The sequence below is a fragment of the Dunckerocampus dactyliophorus genome, chromosome 13, assembly GCF_027744805.1.
Source record: "Dunckerocampus dactyliophorus isolate RoL2022-P2 chromosome 13, RoL_Ddac_1.1, whole genome shotgun sequence".
NCBI lineage: Eukaryota > Metazoa > Chordata > Actinopteri > Syngnathiformes > Syngnathidae > Dunckerocampus > Dunckerocampus dactyliophorus.
Window position 1 is genome coordinate 5,583,841 of NC_072831.1, and position 26,929 is coordinate 5,610,769.

General features: G+C 41.9%; 2 protein-coding genes across 4 annotated transcripts in view; both read left to right on the forward strand.

Annotated features, from left to right (window-relative positions):
- The window catches only part of atp10d (ATPase phospholipid transporting 10D), a 41,723-nt gene extending 29,182 nt beyond the window's left edge, over window positions 1-12,541 (forward strand). For 2 of the 3 annotated variants that reach the window (XM_054797082.1, XM_054797083.1), the window contains 11 exons: window positions 670-776; window positions 975-1,101; window positions 4,022-4,206; window positions 4,385-4,673; window positions 4,760-4,836; window positions 7,933-8,058; window positions 8,155-8,355; window positions 9,579-9,659; window positions 9,762-9,866; window positions 10,002-10,189; window positions 11,645-12,541. In XM_054797082.1, the coding sequence (XP_054653057.1) occupies window positions 670-776; window positions 975-1,101; window positions 4,022-4,206; window positions 4,385-4,673; window positions 4,760-4,836; window positions 7,933-8,058; window positions 8,155-8,355; window positions 9,579-9,659; window positions 9,762-9,866; window positions 10,002-10,189; window positions 11,645-11,840 (1,682 nt within the window). In that variant the 3' untranslated portion in view covers window positions 11,841-12,541. Of the gene's footprint in view, window positions 1-669; window positions 777-974; window positions 1,102-4,021; window positions 4,207-4,384; window positions 4,674-4,759; window positions 4,837-7,932; window positions 8,059-8,131; window positions 8,356-9,578; window positions 9,660-9,761; window positions 9,867-10,001; window positions 10,190-11,644 lie in introns of those variants that run through there. The other variant, XM_054797084.1, reaches the window with a different exon arrangement.
- A 2,066-nt stretch (window positions 12,542-14,607) lies between these two features.
- Window positions 14,608-26,260, forward strand: dapp1 (dual adaptor of phosphotyrosine and 3-phosphoinositides). The gene is given in 9 exon segments (XM_054796713.1): window positions 14,608-14,676; window positions 17,131-17,253; window positions 18,046-18,179; window positions 19,403-19,533; window positions 21,998-22,045; window positions 22,121-22,183; window positions 22,260-22,345; window positions 24,807-24,894; window positions 25,110-26,260. Coding segments are annotated over 9 exon segments (756 nt in total). The 5' UTR covers window positions 14,608-14,617; the 3' UTR covers window positions 25,134-26,260.
- The last annotated feature ends 669 nt before the right edge of the window (window positions 26,261-26,929 follow it).

Genomic DNA, 26,929 nt, shown 5'->3' on the forward strand with positions numbered 1-26,929 from the left:
GTGCACATCAGACAATGCTTCTCATCATGACAATTCTTACCAATTCTGTGTGTTTTATAGTGGGCAGGGCAGCTTCAAACCACTCATCAGTGATTGGGCACACACCTGAATTGAATTGTTTGGAAAAAATAGGTTTCAATTGCTCTTTAAGTCTCCTTAGGCAGAGGGTTCAGTTACTTATTCCTCACCCTTCTGTCATTGTTTGCATGCTATCCTCATTAAAATATAACAACCTATAAATGTTTGGGTGGTTTTAGTTAAAGCAGACACTGTTTTTTCATCTGTGTGATTTTGACAAAGATAATTTCACATTTGATGGTGATTTTATGCAGAAATGCGAGAAATTCCAAAAGGTTCAGATACTTTTTCATACCACTGTATGTCTTAAATGGCTTATTTTGTCTACTATATTGGGTAATATGAGTGTAAAGCTGTCTATACGAGTGTTATTTCATGTCGAGAGGGCTCTAATAATGTTAAAATCCGTATTTACAAGGTTGAAAACAGGTTTTTGATGCTCCAACTACGAAAATCAATTTATAAATAAGGAATCCTACTTTGCGGAAATCCACTTATCACACTCGATGCTGAAAATAATTAACCGCGGTAAATGAGGGATTACTGTATTATAACTCAAAGAGATTTTGTGTGTTGTTGTGTCACGTTCAGGTGCAGAACAGGTGCCGGAGAGCTATGGTTACATTAGAGAGCAAACCCAGAAGCATTTAGACAGCTATGCTCGAGAAGGCCTCCGTACTCTCTGCATTGCTAAAAAGGTAACTTCAAATGGGGCCTGTCTTCTAGATGGGGATTTCATCATCAATTCTAAGTTTTTTCACTAATTCTTATTCTTTTTATGACACATTGTGTTTGACTATAATGACTTGCTATTGTTCCTCAGTTCTGGAAATATCTATGTTGTTTTTATGCCACAAGGCAGCTAAGCTGCTGTGTATCTCACACCTTGTCTCCAGGTGCTGGTGGAAGAGGAGTATGAGGTGTGGCTCAAGAGTCATTTGCTGGCAGAGAGCAGCATTGAGAACCGGGAGGAGCTGCTGCTTGATTCAGCAGAAAGACTAGAGACCAACCTCACTCTTTTGGGTAGGAAATACGCACGGCCGTCGAGGCAATCAGTGAAGTATTGGGACTGCGATATCGATGTTGTTCATTGTTAAACTATCATAACTTTTCTCCAGAAACTTTATGGTTGCCCTGTAATTGTGCACACTCATACAGTGGGGAATATAAGTATTTAATCATCACGTGATTTTGTAAGTTCACCCCCTTACAAAGATATTAACAGTTGCATTGTACAGCTACAACTTAGCCTTGCATTGCTCCTTCACACTCTCTCCACCATCTTTCTCTACCTGTTGCTCTTATGAGCAGTGTAACAGTGCCCACTACTGGTCAAGCGTGTAGCTGTATAATTATGTAATTACTTCAAGGCATAGCATAATGTATCTGTAGACACATCTCCCCCATTACTCATAACATTACATCTTCTATGCACATGTAGAACAGCGCTTAGCAATTTAGTGCAACTGTAACTGTAAGTACAGTAGTACCTCGCATAACATAAACCTCCTTTTACATAAATTCCACTGAACATAAAGAATTTATGTAAAGTTTTTGCATCGTATTACAGAAGAAATTCCATATAACAAAGCGTCACGTCAGTGCAAGTCTTTTTTTTTTTCCAATCAACTTTATTAATGCCTCAAGTCGGTGCAAGTTCAGATACTAATACTAATACTAATACTTGGTGACGCCTTCTGACGCATCACGCTCTCATTGGCTGATTTTCGGGGCACCGCGTCCGCTCTCATCTCATTGGCTGAGTTATACAGCACGTACGTGCGTTTGTGTGAGAGACAGGCTTGTCCCTGCAAACTCCTTCCTCTTCGTAGTGCCCCTGAAACTAACTTAACAATTAAGTTAAGTTGCAAATTAAAGTTCTGCACACAGCATTATCGTGTAGTGCGTGTGCGTTTGTCTGTGAGACCAGCTGACTCTTAGACTCTTTGAGTCGCGTTTCGATTCAGGCTAGTCCTCCTCCTCCTCCTTCCTGCCTCCACTTGCGTGCTCCTGATCAAGACATCTCATGAACGGTAGGATTGTTTTTGTTTTTCAGTTTTATTCATTTACAGTAATCTTATTTATTACCTTATTTTATATTGGAATGTTACTCTACTATGTTTATGCTAACGTTTTCTTATATTTTCCCACCATATTTGGTGGACTTTGAATATTTTGAAGTGCCAAAGGGGTGAGTTGGGGAAGATCTTGGAACGGATTAGGCTATTTACATGTATTTTACGCTTCGTATAACATAAAAACCCTATAACATAAAGGTTCTCGGAACGGATTATTTACGTTGTAGGGGCGTCTACTGTAATTCACATTTCAAACCTTGTAACATTAGCTTTGAGTTTATTTTACAATAAACTAGCTGCAATAAATCCTGTAAATAAAGTGCATTACTCAGTCAGCAAGTGGTAGTGCAAAGAGAGTTGAGGAGATTTCAGCTATCTCAACAAGCAAGTCCTGTTCAGGTTTAGTCAGTGAAATGTTCTGTTCCACTCTATATCTTATTGGAACCACATCAGCCTAGCTGACCATCTTGCAATCCTCATTCCTGCTCTGTTCATACCTTTTGTTTTGAGAAGCGTAGTCAGGGCCTGATGATCAGTTCAGAGTATGAATCTGCGTCCCCAGACGTATGTTCTCCATCTTTCAACAGCCCATTACACAGTCTGTTGTAATGACTGTAGGCACCTTACGGTCATACACAGCAAGTGTGGGATTGTTCCGTAGCATTTGTTTCAGTTTCCTAAAGCTTTCATTTGTGGAATCATTCCAGTGAAGTTCAGCCTTTGGGCTAGTTCTGAGAGGTTGTCGCAGGGGTTCAACTGGTGTAGCATACATACGAATAAACTTTCTAAACCAGGAAGTTATGCCCAAGAGTGCTGGCATGTCTTTTGGTGCAGGTGCTTCAACAATGGCAGTAAGGTGTTCTGTGCTAGGGTGTAAGCCCTCATTGGAAATGACATGGCCCAGGAAGTGGCTCTGGCCAAATGAGCTTTTGCTGAAGTTGATTTCTAGCCCTGCATCACTTAAGCACTTAACGACGGCCTGTAGACGCTGATCATGTTCCTGTTTTGCAGCACCATAGACTATGATGTCATCCAGGTAATTCTGAACTCCTGGTTAGTCTTTCAGTATGGTTTGCTTCAGTTTTTGGAAAGCAGATGCAAGGCCAAAGGGAACTCGCGTGAACTGGAACAAGCCATCGTGTGTTATGAAAGCAGTTAGTTTGCGGCTTTCTGGATGCGACGGTAACTGGTGGTAACCTGAGCTCAAGTCTATTTGGCTATAATGTGTAGTGTCAGCCAAGTCTGCAAACAGGTCCTCCATATGAGGAAATGGGTAGCAGTCTGTATCACACTTTTCACGGAGGTCAAAATATAGGCGCAGTCCTCCTTTGCGTTTCCTTCCCACTAGGAGAGGACTCACCCATTCAGAAGCATCGATTCTTTCAATGATGCCTGCATAGAGTAGACGGTCTAGTTATGCAGAAACCCCTTTTCGTATACTTAGTGGTAGGCGTCTTAGCTTTTGGCGTACTTTAGGAGAAAATCTGATTAAATACATATTTCCTCACTGTTGTTTGTAGTTACCCCCCATTGTGTGTTGAGCTCATTGCCTAAGTGCAACTTCCTTTCAAGCAGCTGAAGTGCCTCTGAATGTCTCTTCGCCGACGTGAGATCGCCACAATATCTTATCTTATCTTATCCTAATATCACAAAATCTTTCTTTTCTTGGGAGAATGAACAGAATAAGATTTTCATTGCATGGTATAACTGCTGTTGTACTATGCACATGACAATAAAACTCTCTTGAATCTTGAATCTTGAAAGAATGTGATTTACCTAATAACTGTGCATATGGTATCATAGCCTACCAGTTTTGTCATGGTGTAGCTCAGTGGTAGAGTTACAAGGTCACTCTGTATCTCTAGGGGCCACTGGCATTGTCGACAGACTACAGGAGGAGGTGCCAGAGACAATTGAATGTCTCCAAAGAGCCGGTATCAAAGTGTGGGTCCTTACTGGAGACAAACAAGAGACTGCCATCAACATTGCCTATGCTTGTAAACTCATTTGTCCCAATGACCAACTTCTGACTGCCAACTGTGAAAGCAAGGTCAGGAGCTCTTGAGATTGTAGTTACCAAAATTGGTAGTTTGGGTTGTGCAATGACGTTTAAACCAAGTACCTTGAATGTAGAAACTAGTGAAAGCCCATGTTACTGCTTTTGCCTCCATTTGACTTAGTCGGTTTATATTTTAGGTTCATGCTTATCAGCTCTTTCTTTCTTTTAGGAAACCTGTGCAGAACTTCTTGAGGAGCTTAAACTAGAAGTGCAGTGCAGTGAAGAGTACCCAAGTAAAAAGAGTCCTGAGGAATCATCCTCAGGGAGTGTGGCCGGCTTCATATTAATCATAGATGGCCGGACACTTGCCTGGGCTCTAAAAGAAGAACTCAAGAGTTGCTTTCTGGAGGTGAGCAGTTCCTGCAAGGCTGTCATCTGCTGCCGTTCCACTCCACTGCAGAAAAGCCAAGTGGTGCGACTGGTCCGGGACCAGCTCAAAGTCATGACCCTGGCAGTGGGTAAGCAGAAATCTGTCGCCTACAGCAGAACACCTGAAACTCTTCTGTTCTTACAGCATCCGATACCAGGGTTTTCGTTTTTGTAGGTGACGGGGCCAATGATGTGAGCATGATCCAAGTGGCTGATGTGGGCATAGGGATATCCGGACAGGAAGGAATGCAGGTATCCTCCTTTCGATTGAAACGTTAAAAGATCACGTCACCCAGACAAACTGGGAAAACTAAGGTCCATGGATATGGCCCATCCATCCATCTATCCATTTTCTACCGCTTATCCAAGGTCGGGTCGCAGGGGGCAGCCGCCTAAGCAGGGAAGCCCAGACTTCCCTGCTTCCCTGACCACTTTGTCCAACTCCTCCATTTGGAGACATAGTCTCTCCAATTTGTCCTGGGTCTTCCCTGAGGCTTTCTACTGGTCGGACGTGCCCTGAACACCACCCTAGGGAGGCGTCTGGGAGGCATCCTGACCAGATACCCAAGCCACCACATCTGGCTCCTCTCAATGTGGAGGAGCAGCTGTTCTACTCCAAGTTTCTCCTGGATGACAGTGCTTCTCACCTTATCTCTAAGGGAGAGCCCAGCCACCCTACCGAGAAAACTCATTTGGCGCTTGCAACCGCGAACTTGTCCTTTCGGCCACTGCCCAAAGCTCATGATCATATGTGAGGGAAGGAACGTAGATCGACCGGTTAATTGAGAGCTTCACCTTTGGATTCCGCTCTCTCTTCACCACAATGGAGGACAGAACAGGACAGAATTGGACAGGTAAATTCAGTGGCCTGTTGGACGTGCTGCTAACGTGAGCTCGCAACCTTAGCTAACTTCTATCCAGCAGGGGGCGACAAAGCAGCACTACTAGACTGGAGGCTCCCTCTCAATCTCATAAAACATGAAACAGTCTGCTAGTGGTCGATCACAGGAGGAAAATCCTGAAAATGACCTGCATGAACTAAACCTACAATATCACCAATGTGTCAAAGACAAACAGGCATACGATGACAAAATCCAAAGCCTCCTCCTGAAAGACAGGCAACAGGGAAATTCATTAGCATGAGGAACTACTACATATCCTCACCATCACACAGTAGTTGTAACCAAAAGAAAGAAATTAATGCTGCTCAGGATCTCAAAAAACGTTTGTCCAATGAAGAGACGATAGAAGAGGGGCTACTAAGCAACAAAAACAAATTAGTATCTTTCAAAAATCAAATTTTACAATGGGAGAGGTTTTCTGTCCAATTTGGCCTATTTTCACAGTATATTACCAAATAAGACTGGACAGAACAAGATAAGACAGAATAAGATTGGACAGAACATTTCGGCGACAGGTTGGTGACATCATCATTTTCATAAAACAGTGGTTTCGCTTGTCTACATGAAAACGACAAGCCGGCGTTTTCAGATTTTTCCACTCTGGAAGCCGTGTTCGAACAATGCCCATTTCAGGGCACCCAGAACGCCATTTCTGTCTAGATGACTGGAAGACTGGAACTATAAAATACTTGGTTTGTGCCATCCTTGTGTTGGCCACACAATCAGGAGATCAGGAAGATCTGGGTGTGGATCTCCATTGGGCATCTCTGTGTGGAGTTTGCATGTTTTCCCTGTGCGTGTGTGTGTGTGGGTTTTCTTCAGGTACTCCGGTTTCCTCCCACATTCCAAAAACATGCATGTTAGGTTAATTGGCAACTCTAAATTGCCCATAGGTATGAATGTGAGTGTGAATGATTGTTTGTGTATATGTGCCCTGCGACTGGCTGGCGACCAGTCCAGGGTGTACTCTGCCCCTCGCCCAAAGTCAGCTGGGATAGGCTCCAGCATAACCACATCTCTAGTGAGGATAAGCGGCATAGAATATGGATAATTGGGTTTGCGCCATCACCTGTCAAGCTTTTAGGTGACGTTCTTCCGGTTATGAGGCTGTACCATATAGCATTTGTATATATTCCCGTGTTGCGTAGCAGTTTCCAGAGCAACACAAATGCAACAACACACACACTGGTGTGGGGTCTGTCGGTTTTAAAAGTTTAATGTCGTAGCAAAAACACAACGTCACACGCTTTGCCATTTGTTTACAGGAATAAACATTGCTGCAATTTGGGTTCACCTTGGCATGTTTGTGGAAATTTCAAGGATTTTGTGGAACAGGAGTCAACATTTTCTCAACCAAATGATTAAGATTAAGAAGAAAGAGGGCAAGGCGTTTGGCTATGGCATTTAGTTGGTAACCTGCTGCACCGTCTGTTCTGAGGACCGTGTGGGTGGATGTCGGAGCCAAGAGTAGTGAGACATTGACATTAGCCACTTCACTGACACTTTTTAACAATAATTTTCAGATGACAAGATTAACTTTTACCTACATCGGTGAGTAGCTTTATCCAAATCTGGGTAAGCACGGCAAAGCACGCCTTTCGATGACGTATGCGTCTTGTATATGTGACCTCACCGTTCAGACTGTGGTAGCTCGGATATAAATGAGATTTATAGCGACATACAAATGAGGCCTGAGTCGCATTTGACAAAAATCTGAATTGAAGAAGAACCTAGTGAATCAAGAACCTATTTGTGCATTATGATCAGAAATACAATAATCCTTCGTTTATCACAGGCTACGTTTACACTGTAGCCACGGTTAATTGGTTTATTGTTGATAAGTGAATTCCCGCAAAGTAGGATTCCTTGTTTAGAAATTGAATATTTTTTTACTTAGAGCATAGAAAACCTGTTTACTACCTTCTAAATGTTTTTTTTAGCATTATTAGAGCCCTCTAGACATGAAATAATACCCCTATAGCCACTTTTACACTTGTATTACCCAATATAGTGGACATAATAATAGACAATGAGACATATTAGACATCAATAAGACGTAACAAAGACAGGTAGCATTGACAGTGTACTTTCTGCAGCGGCTATTATCTCATCAATGTAACGTCACTGACACCTAGTGGCCAGTGTAGAATACTACTGTTATTCCCCTGTAACTGGTTAAGGAGAGAAACAAGCAGAGAACAAATATGCAGTAAACATTCACACAGGAGCTGCTGTCGGAAACAACTCATGCCAGTCACTCTCCACACAGCCAACACTCAGCTAAACACAGTCAACTCTAGCTGGCTGGCGTCACACACTTCCTAGGTCCCGCCCCTTAAAGGCACACACAATTATATTCATGGAGTCTGATGCTAATTTCATAGTTTTGTTTGTTCTATTTCTACACACATTAATTCCTTGTACTTTTTGTGTGTTTGTACCCCAGGCTGTTATGTCCAGTGACTTTGCCATTTCAAGGTTTAGGCACCTCAGTAAGCTGCTGCTGGTTCACGGCCACTGGTGTTTCTCTCGTCTTGCAAACATGATCCTGTATTTTATTTACAAGAATGTGGTAAGAGGTCTTTACAAAACCTTTTATTTTGTGGAAAGTACTTTGTTTAGTTTTATTTATTTTTCTTTAATAGCCTGCTTGGGCTTTGTCCTACAGATGTTTGTGAACCTGCTGTTTTGGTATCAGTTCTTCTGTGGTTTCTCTGGGAGCGTCATGACCAACTCCTGGGTTCTGATATTCTTCAACCTGTTCTTCACCTCTGTTCCTCCTCTCATCTACGGCATCCTTGACAAAGACATAGCTGCAGATAAACTGATGCGAATGCCTGAGCTTTACCATTCTCTGCATGCCTCTAAGGTACGTCCACGCACATACACGTACGTGCACACTGGGGAGCACAGATTGGTGCACAGATTTTTCAACATGGAACTTTTTTCGATTGTTCACCATCCGGGGAAAGATTTGTGTAGAGCTGCAATGATTAATCGATAAATCCATTATCAAATTAAGTGACAACTATTTTGGTATTCGATTAATCGTTTTTTTCATTTAAAAATGTAAATCAGCCTCTCTAATGTGAATAATCTTTAATTTCCATAGTCATCCATGAAAGCAGACCTATTATTGTTGTGTTTTAGGCAAAACAAGATATTCACACACGTCAGCTTTGACTTCCTCTTTCTGCCTCTTTCTGATATGTTGCGGATCAAACCACTAACTGTGTGTGTTTCCTTCATATTGAGTTGGGTTGTACATTCCCCCGGGCTGCACGTTGGACACCCCTTTGGGCCTAACCAATTACTTGATAAATCGAAACAGCAAGCTTCGGATTAATCGACTAAAGAACATAATTGTGAGTTTCAGCCCTTGATTTGTGCATATATGAAAGCTTTATTGTCATTGTAGTCAAGACATATGAATGACCATTATCAGCTCTGTTACATAAGTGTATAAAATATCATATAAAAACTGAATTAAAATAAAAAAAAATATGCACAAATGAAGGAACATGATGTCAACAAACAGTCGTAGGGTCAAAAATTGCCTATTCTCATGTCTCTGGTGAACGTCACATGTCAATGTGCAAGCAAAGGGTCGTTTCGATTACGGTTACGTCAACGTCAGTCAGCCAGTCCGAGGTGCATCGACATAAATGAGTTCCGCTGTAGTTCAAATTTTTGCCGTCTACATCTGCCTTTTCTGGTTTGTGGCAGGGTAGCGAGTGCTGTTGCAACAGCTGCAGATAGAGAAAAAGTTTAAGGTTGCAACCACCGCAGCTTGGCCAAGCTGTTGAATTTTCGACATCAAAAGTCTGCAAAAATGTTCAGTCAATTTGCAAATAAATCATTTTTATTTGCTTTTTCTTGTAATCATAACACAGTATGGTTTGCTGACTGTTCAGAGCAGATTACAAAAATCCATTAAGACTTTGTGTGATAGGTGATGGACAATGGCATGCAAACCAGGGTCCATTAGCGGCTGCGTCACCCTTCAGCCTATAGGGAAAACTCCAATATGCTGTAAATACTGCAGAGTCATGGATGATTACGTTGACTAACAGAGAACTCATCTTTCCTCAGGCTTACGCTTCATTTGCCTTCTGGTTCACAGTCCTGGACGCCTTTTACCAAAGCCTGGTTTGCTTTTTTGTGCCCTATTGTGTAAGTACACTTTTTCATTTTGTGACAAATAATGGCCTCTTTGTAAAAATATTTGAAGTTTTGTACCACGGTATTGATGTGACGTCAACATGTGTCTATCAGGCCTACGCTGGATCGGATGTCGGCGAGCTCTCCTTCGGCTCACCAATCAACGCCTCAGCTCTCCTCATCATCCTGCTCCACCAAGTCATTGAGAGTCACACTCTGGTAAAACACACTATTGCACTTAAAGCTGTAGTAATTCATTAGGTTCACATTTTTTAATGTACAGTACTTACCTTCCAGAAAACGACATATTTGAAGATGCAACTGATCCTACTAATCTTCGGTGTTGCTTTGCAGACATGGATTCATGTTGGGGTGTTGGTGCTCAGCGGAGGGTCATACTTTGCCTTTGTGCTGCTCTTCAGTGTTTGCTGTGTGACCTGTAGCCCCCCTACCAACCCTGTGGGTGTAGAAGTTCTCCAGATGTCCCATGCCCTCTTCTACCTTGTGTGTGCTCTCACTACTGTGACAGCCCTGTTGCCCAGGTAAAAAGATTGTCTGTTTAAAGAACTTACATACAGGTGTGGTAAAAAGTGTTTGCTCCCTTCCTGATTTCCTATTTTTTTGCATGTCTGTCACACTTAAATGTTTCAGATCATAAAACTCATTTAAATATTAGTCAATGACAACACAAAATGCAGTTTTTAAATGAAACTTTTTATTATTAAGGGGGAAAAAAAATTACAAACCTGTGTGGCGGTGTGTGGAAAAAGTGATTGCCCCCTCAACCTAATAACTGGTTGGGCCCCCCTTAGCAGCAACAACTGCAATCAAGTTTGCGATAACTTGCAATGAGTCTCTTACAGCGCTGTGGAGGAATTTTGGCCTACTCATCTTTGCAGAATTGTTGTCATTCAGGCACATTGGAGGGTTTTCCAGCATGAAGCACCTTTTTAAGGTCATGCCACAGCATCTCAATAGGATTCAGGTCAGGACTTTGACTAGGCCACTCCAAAGTCTTAATTTTCTTCAGCCATTCAGAGGTGGACTTGCTGGTGTGTTTTGGATCATTGTCCTGCTGCAGAACCCAAGTTGGTTTCAGCTCGAGGTCACCAACAGATGGCCGGACATTCTCCTTCAGGATTTTTTGGTAGACAGCAGAATTCATGGTTCCATTTATCACAGCAAGTCTTCCAGGTCCTGAAGCAGCAAAACAGCCCCAGACCATCACACTACCACCACCATATTTTACTGTTGGTATGATGTTCTTTTTCTGAAATGCGGCGTTACTTTTACGCCAGATGTAATGGGACACACACCTTCCAAAAAGTTCAATTTTTGTCTCGTCAGACCACAGAGTATTTTCCCAAAGGTCTTGGGGCCCATCAAGATGTTTTGTGGCAAAATTTAAACTTTAAATTTAAAAGTCTTCATGTTCTTTTTGTTCAGCAGCGGTTTCTGTCTTGGAACTGCAGGCCCTTTTTGCCCAGTGTCTTGAACACTGACCTTAACTGAGGCAAGTGAGGCCTGCAGTTCTTTGGATGTTGTCGTGGGGTCTTTTGTGACCTCTTGGATGAGTCGTCGCCGCGCTCTTAGGGTCATTTTGGTTGGCTGGCCACTTCTGGGAAGGTTCACCACTGTTCCATGTTTTCGCGATTTGTGGATAATACCGCTCACTGTGGTTTGCTGGAGTCCCAAAGCTTTAGAAATGGCTTTCGAACCTTTTCCACTTGAACTCAGGTGCGATAAACCACAGTTAAGTTATGTTTTAACAGGGGGGGCAATCACTTTTTCATACAGGGCCATGTAGGTATGCCCAGACTTTAGGGACACCCTGTGTATACCGTATGTGTAAATATGGACAGTGGACACCCCTCAGACAGGCTGACATAATCAGTTGGGACTGGAACCAATTATAACCACAATAAACGAGGGATTTCTCTACTGAGTAGTTTTAGACAACTCAGATGGTGTCCATGCTGTGTCCGCTTCCTCTGCAGACTCCTGTTCCGTGCCCTTTACAACACAATGCACGGGCCTGCTCCGATGCAAGCGGCTTACGGGGACAAAGTAGAACCGGAGGAGTACCACAGAAGAATGCGTCACCGGAACTTGAAGCTCTGTGTGACGAACAGGCGGCCAGAGCATGCTGACGACACCAGCCTGGAGCACAGCACAGAATCTGTCGTCTTTTGATAATGAAAAGTTCACATGTAAGGTTGTTGCAATGTTGTTTTGTCTGTTTACAGTATTTGCTTGACTTATTGAGCACAGGATGGATGGACTGATCTTCACAAGAGATAATACTCCAGAAATGAGACTTGGATAAAACTTTGTAGTAGTTCCAGCTTAATTAGTCAGCTGTCGTCTGAAAATGAGTCAACAGAATATTGTCTAAATAGCTGGCAACACAAGTGAATACACATCGCAGTTGACATAGCGGGAGCACTCTTTCTATGAAGCACTACTTGAACCCGTAATATTTCTGGTAAGTGCGCAACAACAGTAATTGGTTTGGGACAGCACTACACTGCCACACTGAACCACAGCTCCCCAGAGCCGAACTCATGTAGCGCCAGAGGCTACTGCCATGCTGTCATTTTTGGAAAATTATGGTAGTGGGAAAGTCATAATATTACAGGAATAATGTCAAAATATTATGGGAATAAAGTCCTAATTACGAGATGAAAATTTACCACAAGAAAGTTGAAATATTTACAAAATGATATATTAAAAAAAAAACAACAAGCAGAAATGGAATAAACCATGAGACATTTTGCAAGAATAAAGTCAAAATACTAAGAGAAAGAAGTCGTATTCTTACGAGGAAAAAAAGTCACAAATTGATGAAAATGAACATGTAATGTGAGGAAAAATAATGTCATTTTGGTTGCATAGAGTTGAAATATTAAAGAAATATTTCAAAAATGCTTTTTTTTTCAGCTTGTCATTTGCGTGCAGACACGCAAAACACTGCTTTACAAAAACGATGATGTCGCTGTTATGTGACCAGAATTGAGCTCTGACGACAAGCCAACATAATATCTGAACGGCATGACCCACACCACATTCTCCTAGGCCTGTCACGATAACAAATTTTGCTGGTCGATAATTGTCCTACAAATTATTGTTGATAATCGATATTATTGACAATATTTTTTGGAGACCATTTTTTTCATTAATCATATGGCATAATAATGAGAATACATCATATCAAAAAGAATACACTTTAATTTCTGAAGAGTATTAAACATTGGAATTGGAATGTCAAGAGCTTTTAAATAAATTATACAAAAAAAGACAAAAACAAACTTACTGACAAAACACACACACACACGCATGCAGTTATGTAGTGTATTGTTAAACTAATGTAGGCGGTCATATTTGGGCTGGCCCCCATCCTGTATCAGTGGTGGCAGAGTAAAATGCAATGTTTCTAATGTCCAGTGCGGTTCGACTTTTCTGGCATCTTTGTTTACACACTTTGCCTGCTTCAAAATGGCAGCGCTAGCTAGCTAAAATAATGCACCTAGCTACAGTTTTCGGACTCCAAATGTGACTTTTTTACCACAGTGACATTTTGTCTTTAAATCAAACAAGCAATGTGGTTAGTTCGGAGCTCGTTTTTGTCTGACAGGGAAGCTACAAGTGGCTATCATGTTCATGGGGTACGTGCTAACTTAGCAATAGTAGTAATACTTTTTTTTTTGTTTTGTCCTTGGAGAAAATATACTATATTAAATATGGGAGATGTGTCCGTGCGCTACAGTGCACCTTGCTGGGCCAGGCCAAGTGGCTCCACCAGCTCTCTATCCTGGTTCTACCGACCTCCGGGGTGCTCGAGAGTTTGTCCGACCACAGTGCACCGTGCTGGGCCAAGCTCCATGTTCCATCGTAAGCTCATTCAACAACAAGACGTCTGGTCTTTTAAAGAGAAGGGTCAAGACGGCAATGACAGCATGACTTCTGGTGGGTTATTTCTGTTTACCTTTATGTGTAACATCTTTCTGTGTACTAAATATCTAATGTCACGACGTGGAAACATGCGGCTTATCTGTGAACAAATCTGTTTTTTTCTTTAAATTTTGTAGGTGTGGCTTAAATACCAGTGTGTTCGATAGACCAGAAACTACGCTAAATCCTGCTGTTTTGAGGTTAAATCTGACCCGTGATTATTCAAAAATATGCATATTTAAGCAAATTTTACATTTTTTTTTTCCAAAATAAAGTATTTTCAAGCATAAAAGTAGAAAAATGAAGCAAAATACAAATATGAAAGCATTCAAAGACATGACAATATGTAGTATTCTACACTGGTCACTAGGTGGCAGTAGTGGTTGATGAGAGACACAAAGGCCAGACTTGATTGTGGAAACAACAGGCTTTTATTGCAGGTTTGAATTATCTAACAACAGGCACAATAATCCCTAACATGGGCTACTGTTTCGGCCATAACCCACACCAAGCTAAAACTCAATTCTGAACCCCTAACCTCACTTCCTGTCTGCCCCTCACTGAGCTCCGAGCACAGGATGACATTTATAGCAACGCACATGAGACTTACTTAGTCTTAAATGACATATTTTCTCTTATTATGTATACTTTATTGGGTCATATGAGTCTAAAGGTGACTACAGGGGTGTTATTTCATGTCTAGAGGGCTCTAATAATTGTATTTAGAATGTCAAACCGGTTTTCTATTCACTAAACACAGGTAACCACTAAATACAAGTATTCCATTTATAAATAAGGAAGCCTACTTTGTGGAAATTCACTTATCAAGGTCGGGTCCTGAAGCAACCGCGATAAACCAGGGATTACTGTGCCGACATAACCTTTTCAAGCCTATCCACTGATTTTAAATGTACTTCCTGTTAGGCGTGCCTGTGTGGTTTCACTTCAGCATGCCGACGGGCTTGAAAACAGTGACTCATCAGCAGACGTTTTTACAGTGTGTGGATCCTCTCCGCGAGATGAGTTTCTCCAGTCGTGCATCCTCTGAGGATATGAGTGATGAGCTCGAGACATTGGGGTAAGGACTTCGGGATTATAACTTAACAATAGCATATCCACTAAAATACACTGCAATATGAGGGGCGGACTGTTCAGAAAGTTTACTACTTCAGCCTTCTCAACTGTCTGATACTACGCACACTTGATGGAGGTGCACATAGAAACATTCAAATACAGCAGTGAATCGAGTTGATTTGTCATGATGCAAGCAGTCTTGCACTAGTTGATTGAAAAATGTTTCCTGTTGACTTTGCAAATATTTGATCAAATTTGTGCTGTTGAAATGCTGACAGCTGACATGACACCACGAGGCAAATGAGTGACCCACTCAACTGTGTTAACCAGCTACGGTGCTACAAGTACTACACTGTATAGTCGTACAGTAGCATACATACTGCACATACATAAACAGCTTCGCTTTCTGTATGAACGGAATCTCCTCTGTGGTTTGCTTGAAAATTAACGCTGTGAAATGGAGGCGTTCACTTTCTAAAACTTACTGGATCCTGTTCAGGGTCACAGGTGAGCCGGAGCCTATTTCAACTTACTGTACTGGCAGGGTACACCCTGGTCTGGTCAACAGTCCACAACAGGGCAGCTATGAATTGAATTTGTTTAATTATACAATTACACAAATTATACAAACTGACAACAAATGTTAGGGTATGGCACCTGAATAAATGAAGAGGAAAAGAGACAGTGGATAGAAGCAAAAAGAAGAAATGGCAGTAAGACAAAAACATTTATGAGTAAACAGTTTTCTGCAATTAAAAAACAGACGTAGGCTGATGAAAGCCTGTTCGTTTCCTGTACGACCGATGTCAGAGTTTGGTTCGCATTGCCGGCAATAAGTCAGAACCATTTCTAGTGAGGGTTGGACTCCGCCAGGACTGCCCTTTGTCACCGATTCTGTTCATTACTTTTATGGACATAATTTCTGGCGCAGCCAGCGCGTTGAGGGGTTCCGGTTTGGTGGCTGTACGATTGAGTCTCTGCTTTTTGCAGAGGATGGTCAGGATGCCCTGAACACCTCCCTGGCACATCACACTGGTAGAAGGCCTCGGGGAAGACCCAGGATACGTTGGAGAGACTATATCTCTCAACCGGCCTGGGAACGCTTCAGGATCTGCCGGGAGGAGTTGGACGAAGTGGCCGGGGAGAGGGAAGTCTGGGCTTCCCTACTTAGACCGTTGCCACCGCAACCCGGCCTTGGATAACCGGTAGAAGATGGATGGAGGCTGATCAAAAGTTTAAGACCAGCAAAAAAATTTAAACCCCAAAAACCTCTTAAAAATAAACTGAAATGTTCAAAAAAAGGACATTTTTGAACGCCAGCATTGCAGATCATGATGGCGCCCCCTCCACTGTTCCGTGTGGAAAACATCTCAGGTGGGATCTCCTTGCCATGCCGGTAATGTTGGAAGCCATCAGGACCGTCAAGGTTTTTCTCATCAGAGAATAACCGGAAATTTTGAGGCATTGAAGAGACAACGCCTTTGAAGTTGTTTTTTATTGTTAAAACCCTTCTCTCACAGACGACGTGTGATGGTTATTGGACTGCACACGGCACCGGTAACAGCCTTGATTTGGGCCGAGGATCGTCCCGTGTCAGCCAATCAGATCCTCCGGCTCAGGGCCGGTTCCATAACCAGAATTCCATTGTAACTTGTCTGCATGTTCAAATAAAATGAAACCATTACCGTTACCATAACGTTGGGGGTTCGGAATAAAGTTTTAGTACACAGTAGCCCGTGTTTTTATTAGGGATTATCGTGCCTCTTCTGAGATAATTCAAACGTGCAATAAAAGCCTGTTGTTCCGGTGATCAAGTCTGGTGCTTGTGTGTCTCACCGAACATTACAATAACATTACTGATACATAGTGACCAGTGAAGAATACTTTTTATGCTCGGAAAAAACCCCCATAACATTTGCTTAAATATGCATATTTCTGACTAATACGCCGTATTTAACCACGAAACAGCATGGTTTAATGGTTAATATATTTTTGAAAAATGGAGTGAAGCCATGAAATTCGAAGCACAAAGGGGCAAGGGATCACTGTATATTGGTGGGAAGCTCATTTGCAGTGAACAGGAAGTCACCGTGTCCTCGTTTTAAGGCTATGTAGCTAGGCAACAGTGATGCTGTTTCAAGAGCCTTAGCAATTATGAGGAAGTTATATACATACCACATGCCGACATGTACAAAAGAATATTCATAGAAATGACCCATTTGGGTCTTGAGTTTCATTTTGGGAAAAGTGGTTGACCGTGCATGTCGACGTTAACTGAAGGTTAAAAGTTAACCTTTTAAAAATAATAACGATACCAGAGGGGACAGGGACTTGATGAGGTGTCGTGATATAGACGGGTTGGTGGTGTGAGCGGGACCGACTTTACCAGGATCCACTGCAGCACTAAGTACTGAAAGTGCCAATGTACTCCTAATATCTCCGCATGTCTTCATTGCAGGTGGTACCACTATGATCTGTCCCGTCATGCCGCTGAGGCTCTCCTCTTGTCCAATGGAATCGATGGAAGCTACCTCCTGAGAAACAGTAATGAAGGCCCCGGCTATTTTGCCTTGTCTGTCAGGTCAGTCTTTGTCTACATTAGAAAGTGAAGGGAGGGGCGTATGGGTGATCCTACATGGAAATACCGTCGTTACCCTCCTCGGCATATTCTTATGTTTTAATCAATTTGATAGCGGCCATCGTAACCACGCAATCAAGGCTCTTTAAATATGGACGCAACATTTATGAGTCACTTTGCATTCACCTTCTATGGTGAAGCGGAGCCGTGGAAAGGGCGTAACTTGAGTACGCACACTTCTACTCAAGGTGGAATCTCTGAACCACAAATTGCGTGAATGTGTGCGTACGCCACTTTTTATAACTCTAAATATTTTTGTCCGTATGCACATTTTGGGTTTCTGGATGTACACACATTTTTAAGGATGAGGCCCCAGGACTCAACAACACGTATCTCGAATAAACAAATCCTCTACTGCCTAGTATTGGAGCTCTCCAGTCAGACCTACATGACCTATGGATAAGTACTGTATAGTATATCCTACAAGTATTTCATAGCGGGCAGAAACATGGTTGAAAAACTCAATACTGCATACTCATTCAAAAAATGTGCAACACATGCAACTGTATGACTATCATATTCCTTCAAAAGTCATCTCAGGTCAGTTCTACCAGCCACGTTTGGATTTTGTGTACTGTACTATAAATGACACAGTTATGCTTAAAAAAATATAACTTTTCCAAAGCTGACATTCAGAACTCACTTTAACAGCTAGAGACTACGAGTGCACTGAAAACCTTCAGAAGTGTTAGGTAAGTTATTCAGTTACTGTTATGTTTCCGATGCATTCTGCAGGGCAAGGGAGTCGGTCAAGCATTAACACGTGACACGCAGAGACCACGCCTATGTGTTTGGGTTTAACACATTTGCAACTCTTCAGGACTTTATCAGCCACTTCGCCAATAAGCCCCTGGTGGGAAGTGAAACAGGTAAACACAATGGGCCGGATTCACTAATATGTTCTTTGTCATTGCCTAAATGTGGCAGTGCACAAGTCAGGACTGGAACCACACATTAAGTGCTTTACACATACAATAAACCTTCCAATCCAACCTACCTTGGTGTTCCGAGCATCAGCGAGTGACGTCCATCCATCCATTCAACCATTTTCAGCAGTCTCGGTAGGGAAGTCCAGACTTCCCGGTCCCTGGCGACCTCTTCCAGTTCCACTGGGAGGCGACAGAGCCAAGAACACAGAGCTTGGACACACACACACACACACAATACCTCCCCTTCCTGGCGAAACATGCATGGGTGTGGCCCATGGGCCATCTGTGGAAAGGGCTCATTGCAGAAATAAAATCAACAAAAACCCAGCAAAAGTGGAGAAATAGAGCAAAAGGCATCATGTAACTAGAAAAAGCAAAAATGTTGACGCTAATAACTAATAAAAACACAAATATTTGTCTTTAGATACTGTATATGGATACAATTATTACAAATATCAAAGGGGCTCCCCCGGACAGCCCAGACGTAAATAGACAAAAACAGTGACCTGGCATTGTTCAACTACAAGCTGGCACTATTAATGCTGCACTTCAGCCAAAAAGGAACTTACATATACTACCTGACACTTATGTATAATGTAACAGGTCATTTTTTGAAGCAGCTGCTTGGTGTGGTGTGGAGGACTGTGGTTTGAATCTTAGCCTGGGTAAATGGAACCGTATGACAAAAAATATCGGTCACACTTTACAATAAGGTACACAAAAATACAGTAGTTACTGAGGAACTAATGAGGAACTAATGAGTAGAGTTGTTACTGAGGAACTAAGGCACATAAATTTAGACTAGTTACTGAGGAACTAATGAGTAACTAATGAGTAGTGGTTAGCATTAGTGTTAGATAGGCTTGTTCCTCATTGACTACTATAATTTTGTGTACCTTATTGTAAAGTGTTACCTAAATATTATTATTCTCATTATTTAAGAATGCTGGCCCTTACAGTGTCTGCCAAGAAAAACTATGGCTGGTCAAGTCCCCACTGAAGGGATTGGTATGGGAATCGGCAGCATGAAACCCTGATCGGAGAATCCCTAGTTGAATCGATTGAGAACTTGCATTTTTCAACGGGACTGTGTCAAAAAGTGTCAAGTCATTAAAAGAGCCACATGATACTTTGATGCTCTATTGTCACCTCCCTATTCCCAGGAACTCTCATTGTCCTGAAGTGTCCGTACCCGTGGAGAGTGGAAGAGCCATCCATCTACGAGTCTGTGCGGGTTCACACAGCTCTGCAGACGGGGCGCACAGAAAACGACCTTGTAGCAACTGCACCCGCGGTAAGACTCTCTCAACCTCTGATTTGATCGTGACTATTCTAACTTTATTAAAACCTAGGTATAATGTTCATGAAACACTTTATATGATTTAAATGTGATGATTCCCCCAAGTTCACATTACTACTACAAGTTCAACACTACACTAATATGGAATGAACTGAATAGAAAAGTGGTAAACCAAGTTTATTGTTGCATATTTAAATGTAAGCTCAGGCCAGGCTATCAAGCAAAACAACCACACCCACAAATGACTCAAGATGGTTTGATACAAATTTTGTTGATGACTGCTTGGTGCCTATTTAAAGGTTTTCGGCAAATTTCCACCATTTCTCCGATTTGATTTGATACTGGAAATGTTTCAAGATCATTGAGTGATTTTAGGCAAACCACAACATTTATCACTGATGAATTGAACTGATAAAATAAAAAGTCATTTGTGAACAATTTAACAATACAGCAATCCCTCCCCACTTTGTGCTTCCAATTTCACGGTTTCATTCTAGCACTGTTTTTCAATAATATACCGTAATTTCTGGTGTATAAGCCGTTACTTTTTTCTTAAACTTTGAACCCTGCAGCTTATACAACGGTGCAGCTAATTTATGGCTACGTTCATGAGCTATCAGTGCACTCATGACGAGCTTGTCATTACTCAATATAACAGTCTGACTCACGGTGCCATCTTACAAAGAACACTAAACTCATCACACAGCAACTTAACACTCGAAAGTTATACCTGAGAAATATACAAACAAGTACCAATATGAGTTAAATGCAAAAAAGTTGTTCCATAATGCATTGCGTCTTAGCAACACACTCATTGGGGCGCTGCAGTGACGTCAGCATCCCTCTGGTGGACAGAGACAGCATTGCAGCGCCATCCATCCATTCATCCATTTTCTATTCTGCTAGTCCTCCAATGAAATGGTTTGCTGAGATGCAATACATTAAGGGAAAACTTTAAAATAGTTGTTTTTTTTTCCATTTTGAACTTGTATTGGTGCTTGTTTGTATATTTCCTAGGCAAAGCTTTGGAGTGTTAAGTTGGTGTGTGATGACTTTCGTGTTCTTTTTAAGATGACACCGTGAGTCAGACTGTTATATTGAGTAATGACCTCCTGTGATTTCCAATGAGTTGCAAGCTCATTGTGTGTTTTTTTTCATAGCTCATGATTGGCGCCTGTCAAATAAAAAGCTGCCTGGTCCTCACAAACTCGTGTGCACCACAGTATGCCATTATATGACGTGGGCATGTGCGGCTTACAGTCTGGTGTGGCTTATATACGTACAAGTCTGTTTTTTCCTCTCAATGTATTTTTGTGGCTTATTTTAATTCACTGTATTAATTAATAAGTCATGAGGGTTTATGGTTGAAAATTGCCTATTATTAGTAAAGAGAAATATATGTATATTTAAGCATTTTTTTTCCACTGGGTGTCAGTGATGTTACTGTAATGTTTGGTGTTACATACAAGCACCAGATTTGATGGCCGGAACAACAGGCTTTTATTGCAGGTTTGAATTATCCCACAGCAGGCACAATACTCCCTAATAAAAACACAGGCTAATGTTGCAGCCATCACCCACGCCAAGCTAAAACTCAATTCTGAACCCCCGACGTCACTTCCGATCCACAAGCATGAGTCCTAAATGGCTTATTTTCTTTTGTTATATCTACTATATTGGGGAATACAAGTGCAAAGGTGACTACACGGGTGTTATGTCATGTGTTTTAGACAAAACAAAACAGTGCCTCTTTTTTTTTTATATGTTGCGGACCAAACCAGTACTCGATTAATTGAAACAACAAACATCAGATTCATTGGCTAAGAAAATAATTGTTAGTTGCAGCCCTATGTACAGTACATTCTCATCCGTGTCGTATGTTAGTAACCTGTGTATTTCTGCCCTGTAGTCGGAGCATCCAAAAACAAAGCAATTACATTTCCTATCGTCATTCAAGTACTACTAGCGTTTAGTAATACAAGCCATGTTAAAAACAGATCCTCATCATCATGATTGCGATGATCGTAGTACTATTATTGTTACACACAGTGTTTTCTCATCCCTCTTCCAATCTGGAGGGATTGAAGGGACTGCTTTTTCCATCCCAACCAGTGAGTCTGCCTTCTTTTCAAAGTCTCTTCCTAGGAGGGAGTTTTTCCTTGACACTGTCGCCAAGTGCTTGCTCATGTGGGGTTCAGTTGGCTTTATTGAACATGTGGGGAGTGTGGTTCTAGACCTGTCTTGAGGTAACTCAAACCTCTTGTCATACTCTGTCATTTTGTTCTGTCAAATTGTGCATGTAACCTGGGTCACTGGTCGTGTAGTGGTTCATATAACAGACTTCACCCAAAGCGAAACACCAAACACAATGAAAAGTCAGAGAAAAGGCTGTTGAAAGTAAGCAAAGTTGAAACTGAGAACTTGACTGACCCGTTTATGTCAATTGTTGTATTTTTAGCTCGGTACAAAAGAAGGATACCTATTGAAACAAGGGGCTATTGTGAAGGTATGAACATAGCTCAACCGTGTCTGAATCATCCTGATGACCTGCTGTCCACATAAACAAATGCTTGGTTTGCAGAACTGGAAGCAAAGATGGTTCACACTAAGCAGATACGAACTGAAATACTTCAAAGACCAAATGGTGAGTTTATGTCCAAACACGTGAATTGGTACAATGCCTGCTGGAAGTGTAAGCTGTAGTTTGGTGTCTGTTGCAGAATGAGGATCCAATTCGGACCCTAGACCTGAAAGCGTGCTCTGCAGTTCAGTTTGACTACTCTCAGCAAAGAATCAACTGTTTCTGGTAAAGAATGAGTTGAGTCTGAAGTGATTCATGATGACACGATATGGGCCACGTTCTTTACCTATATGGTATATTAAAACTGTACAGTGGAACCTCGATTCTCATATGCCCCGGTTTGTGTGGTTTTTTTGGTTAACGTCGAATTTACGCCAAAATTCTGTCTCAATTTGCATTTTCCATACATCCGTACAATATGGTGCACGTCTTATGTGTTATTAATAGACTGCATGAATCCAACTGTGGTTGACATCCTGTTATGTTGATTGTGATTATGTAAGTTTACCCCTTGCAAAGACACAATGTTTATATTCACACAGTTAGGAGGTCAGACCCTCGTTGGTCACCATGGTTGCACACATCTCAGGAGGGATTTTGGTCCTCTCTCTTTGCAGATACTCTAAAAATCCTGAATGTTTGAAGGTTGTCGTTTGGGATTATGTTGGTATGGGATTATGGTTCAATGGGATTATGGTCCGGAGACTGGCTAGGCCACTCTTGATCCTTAATGTGCTTCTTCTTGATCCACTCCTTTGTTGCCAGGGCTGTGTCTTTGGTTTTGGGTCATGCTGAAAGACCCATCTTCTTCTGGCTGAGGCCAAGAAGTTCTCATCCACGATTCAGTGGTGCCCCTCAATGCAGTGAAGTCTTCCTGTGCTCTTGGCAGAGAAACAGTCCAAGGCAGAATGTTTCCACCTCCATATTTGACAGTAGGGATGGGGTTCTTGGGGTCATATTCAGTATTTCGCTGCCTCCAAACAGGGCGAGTAGAGTAGTTGCCAAAGAGGTCATCTGACCGTGTCACAGTCTTCCGAGCATTCTCTATTCAGGTGTTTATTGGAAAACGTCAGACCAGAGGGACCTTGTGGACACTACAGGATCTCAATCCATGACAGCAAAATGCGTTGCCAGTGGTTTTCTTGGTGGCTGCCATCCCAGCTCCTTTGTTTTGTAATTCTGGACTGATCCCAGACCTTTCTCAAAATCACCAATATGGCGAGATACTGCACGGCACTCCAGGTCAAGGGTGACTTCCTGTTCTGTTGTATTTCTTCCACTTTCAAATTGTGTCTTTTTCACCATGTTTTTTGCCAAAGACTAATTTGTGTGCTTCATGGATGCATAACTGGTCTGTGTGGGGTCTCTGCAGTCTGGTGTTTTTGTATTTCACTTCCCGCTGCAAGCGCATATGTCATTTATAGTGTTTGTGAAATGGGAAGTGAAAAGATTAACAGAAGGAAACTGGGGGAGGGGAGAAATGCAGTGGTTTTCTACGCTTCATCTACCATGTAGACAACGTGCGAGTTTGTATGGGCGAGGGTGCTGCCAGGGATTTGGCACCCATGAAAAAAATATCTCTTTGATCCCCACCCAAAAAGATACAAATGTTTTCCGGTTTTAGGTCCCCTAGAATTGTCTTCTAAAATATGCTTGTAAAGAGCACATGTGGTGTGTGCTGTGTGCCCAGAGCCGGCTGGCCCATTAGGCAATGTAGGCAAACAAGGCGAAGAGTGCAGTGGCCTCCAGGGGGCGCTAAAAATTGGTAAAAAATTCACCTTCAATATACATTGGAAGATTGCTTCCGGCCTGGTTAACGTCAAAAATATATGGCTTCATTTTGCCTCAGTCATTACTACGCATGACTTCTTTCGATATTTTGTTGACTAATAATAGCCCGTAGTCAACCACGAAACAGCGATCATTTATACATTTTTGAAAAATCGCGATAGAGCGAGGCAGCAATGTAGCGAGGGACGACTGTACATGGAAACGGGAAAAGGGAGTCAGCGACACTCAAAAATGTCAACACAAAACACATTTTTAAAGTTTTACAATTATAGATCTACATGCATAAAACAATTCAAAATACATATAAATGATGAATGAAAGGGATAAATAATAATTTAAGGTTACTTTCACTTTCATTGAAGATGTGACTGTTCCCAAAGACACAATGTGGCAACGAGATCAACACCTTCCTCTTCTCAACTTCTTTATGAAAATGCTGGCGTTTTCAACTTTTGTTGGCTCCATTTTGGTTTATTGAGATGAGAAATACTGTTCAGTTCAAGAAATAACTCAGGGCAAAAGTGGTGTTAAAGAGGAAGGTGTTGATCTCACTGCCACATTGTGTCTTTGGGAACAGTCACGTCTTCAATGAAGGGAAAAGTAAATGTTCATTTGTCCCTTTCATCCATCATTTATATGCATTTAGAATTGTTTTATGCATGTAAAACCATAAAAACATCTTTTGTGTTAACATTTTTGGCTTACTGGAACAAATTCATTGGATTTACATTATTTCTTTTGGGGAAAATTGATTTGGTTAGAGTATGTTTTGGTTAGAGTGCGACCTTCTGGAACGGATTAATGACGCTAACCAAGGTTCCACTGTGCCACGGTCGTCTTGTTGTTGTATCATATTCATGCTAATTGCGGAAATCATGTAATTATTACCTTCCAGTCTGGTGTTTCCTGAGAGGACGTTTTATCTCTGCGCAAAGACTGGTGTCGAGGCAGATGAGTGGATCAAGATCCTCAGATGGAAATTGGTGAGCTTTTGCACATTGCATCTATCTGTAAAACTCTAACGAAGTGTTGCAATAGTGAAGTAGGTTTAAGGAAGTTTGGGCCTCTGAGATAGCAGTTTTCCACAGCGCAAAAAAAGGGGTCCTTTGTGCAATGTTGAACCTCCTTCTAACAGACTATGACCATGCTCATACAGTCCCTTATGGATACAGTTTCACAGATCACTGCTTTTTCCCAGTCACAGGCACAGAAAGGTCAATGACACAACCGACTGAAAACACGTCACTGCTCTGCACTGAAGAACACTCAGAAATGAAGAGTTCCCTGATTATTCTGACTATAAAACAAGTCTGCAATCACGTTTCAACCAGGTGACTAACTTGACGACAAACACCAGAAGCTGCCACGAGCCTGAACTATGGTAGGCCAAAGTGATCACAGATATAAAATTACAGTTCATAGGCACTTCGGTTTGCTGAAAGGAAGCCCTGAGGGCCTTGAATCGATCGCAACTGGACTGTTCGGGTTCTTAGAAGACGTTTCACCTCTCATCCGAGCAGCCTTCATCAGTTCATGCTCAATGACTAGATAGGAGAGCTCTAGTCTGAGGAGTTGGTGCAGGATCCAAAGTATTGATCCTCTAAAGGAGGAGGCTCTTTCACGGTGTCAAATGACAGTTGTTAAAATACAATCTAGTGGGGTCTGTTCCAGCCAACAACAGTCGATAGCATTCCATTCGACTGCTTTTATCATATGAAGAATAATGTCAGTAGTGAATTAGTGTATATTAAATACAGGAAGTGAACAAATGTATTAGGAATTGATGTGAAAGGAGAGGGGGTAGGATTAAATAAGCTTAGCTTTTTCACACCCCTTTTCGGAAATGTGGAATTGTGAATTGTAACATGAAGCATTTCAATGTAAACTGTGTGCATGTTTGAAATAAATTAAACCATAAACCAGTCCAGATGTAAAGATGGTCATGGACCCGTCAGAAACCAAAGTGGCTATACCTTGGTTATTTGTTAGAGGCGAAGTGATTTCATGTTTCAGCAAGGGATGAAGCGGCAGCATTGTGTGTGGGGGAGAGAAACCATCTGTGAACGGAGGGGGAGGACTTTGACACAACTATTTTACAAAAAGTACAGCAAGGCATTCTGGGAGCCAGTGTCACTCAGATCGCTGGTAGTGCTTGTGACTTCCCAGCATGCTTTGCAGCTCTTGTTTTGTAAAAAGTTGCTAAAATTATGTGTTTACACTTTGTTGTTTATTGTCAGGAAAATATAGTTTGCTATTGCTCTACTGCATAAAATGTGTCCATTCCCTTAGATTTTTCTGATACAGTAATCCTTCACCACTTTGCGGTTTGAACATTGCTCCCTCACTCAATCGCTGTTTTGCAAAAATGCATTTTTAATTTGATATTGAAAGACAAGTCATGTGTGGTATTCTACACTGGCCACTAGGTGTCAGTACAGTAATGTTACATTGATGAGACATTACATTACCTTAACTTGCATGGAGTCATGGAGTCATGGAGTCATGGAGTCATGGAGTCATCCACGGATGCAGAGTAAAACAAAAATCCCTTCGACCGAATCAAATCACTTAAATCCTACTTCACAGAAATTCACTTCATGGTCGGATCCGGAACCATTTAATCGTTGGGCGGCAGTGGCTTAAGCGGTAGAGCAGGCTGTCCTGAAACCGGAAAGTTGCTGGATCGATCCTCCACCCAGTCACTGTTGTTGTGTCCTTAAGCAAGGCACTTCACCCACTTTGCTTCCAGTGCCACGTTTCCATCAGACTACCCCAGGGCAGCTGTGCCTACAGATGTACACTACCACCACCAGTGCATGACTGAGGAGTGAATGCATCATGGGTTCCCTTCTTTGTGAAGCACTTTGGGTACCTTGAAAAGTGCTATATTTATTAATAACCGCGATACTAACGCACTTGTGCCATTTCTGCTGTTACGCTCACTTGCTATCTGCTTGAGGCTGGGGGCCTCTTGTCTCCAAAACAAATCTGTCACATGTTCAACTCAATAGCTTTGGG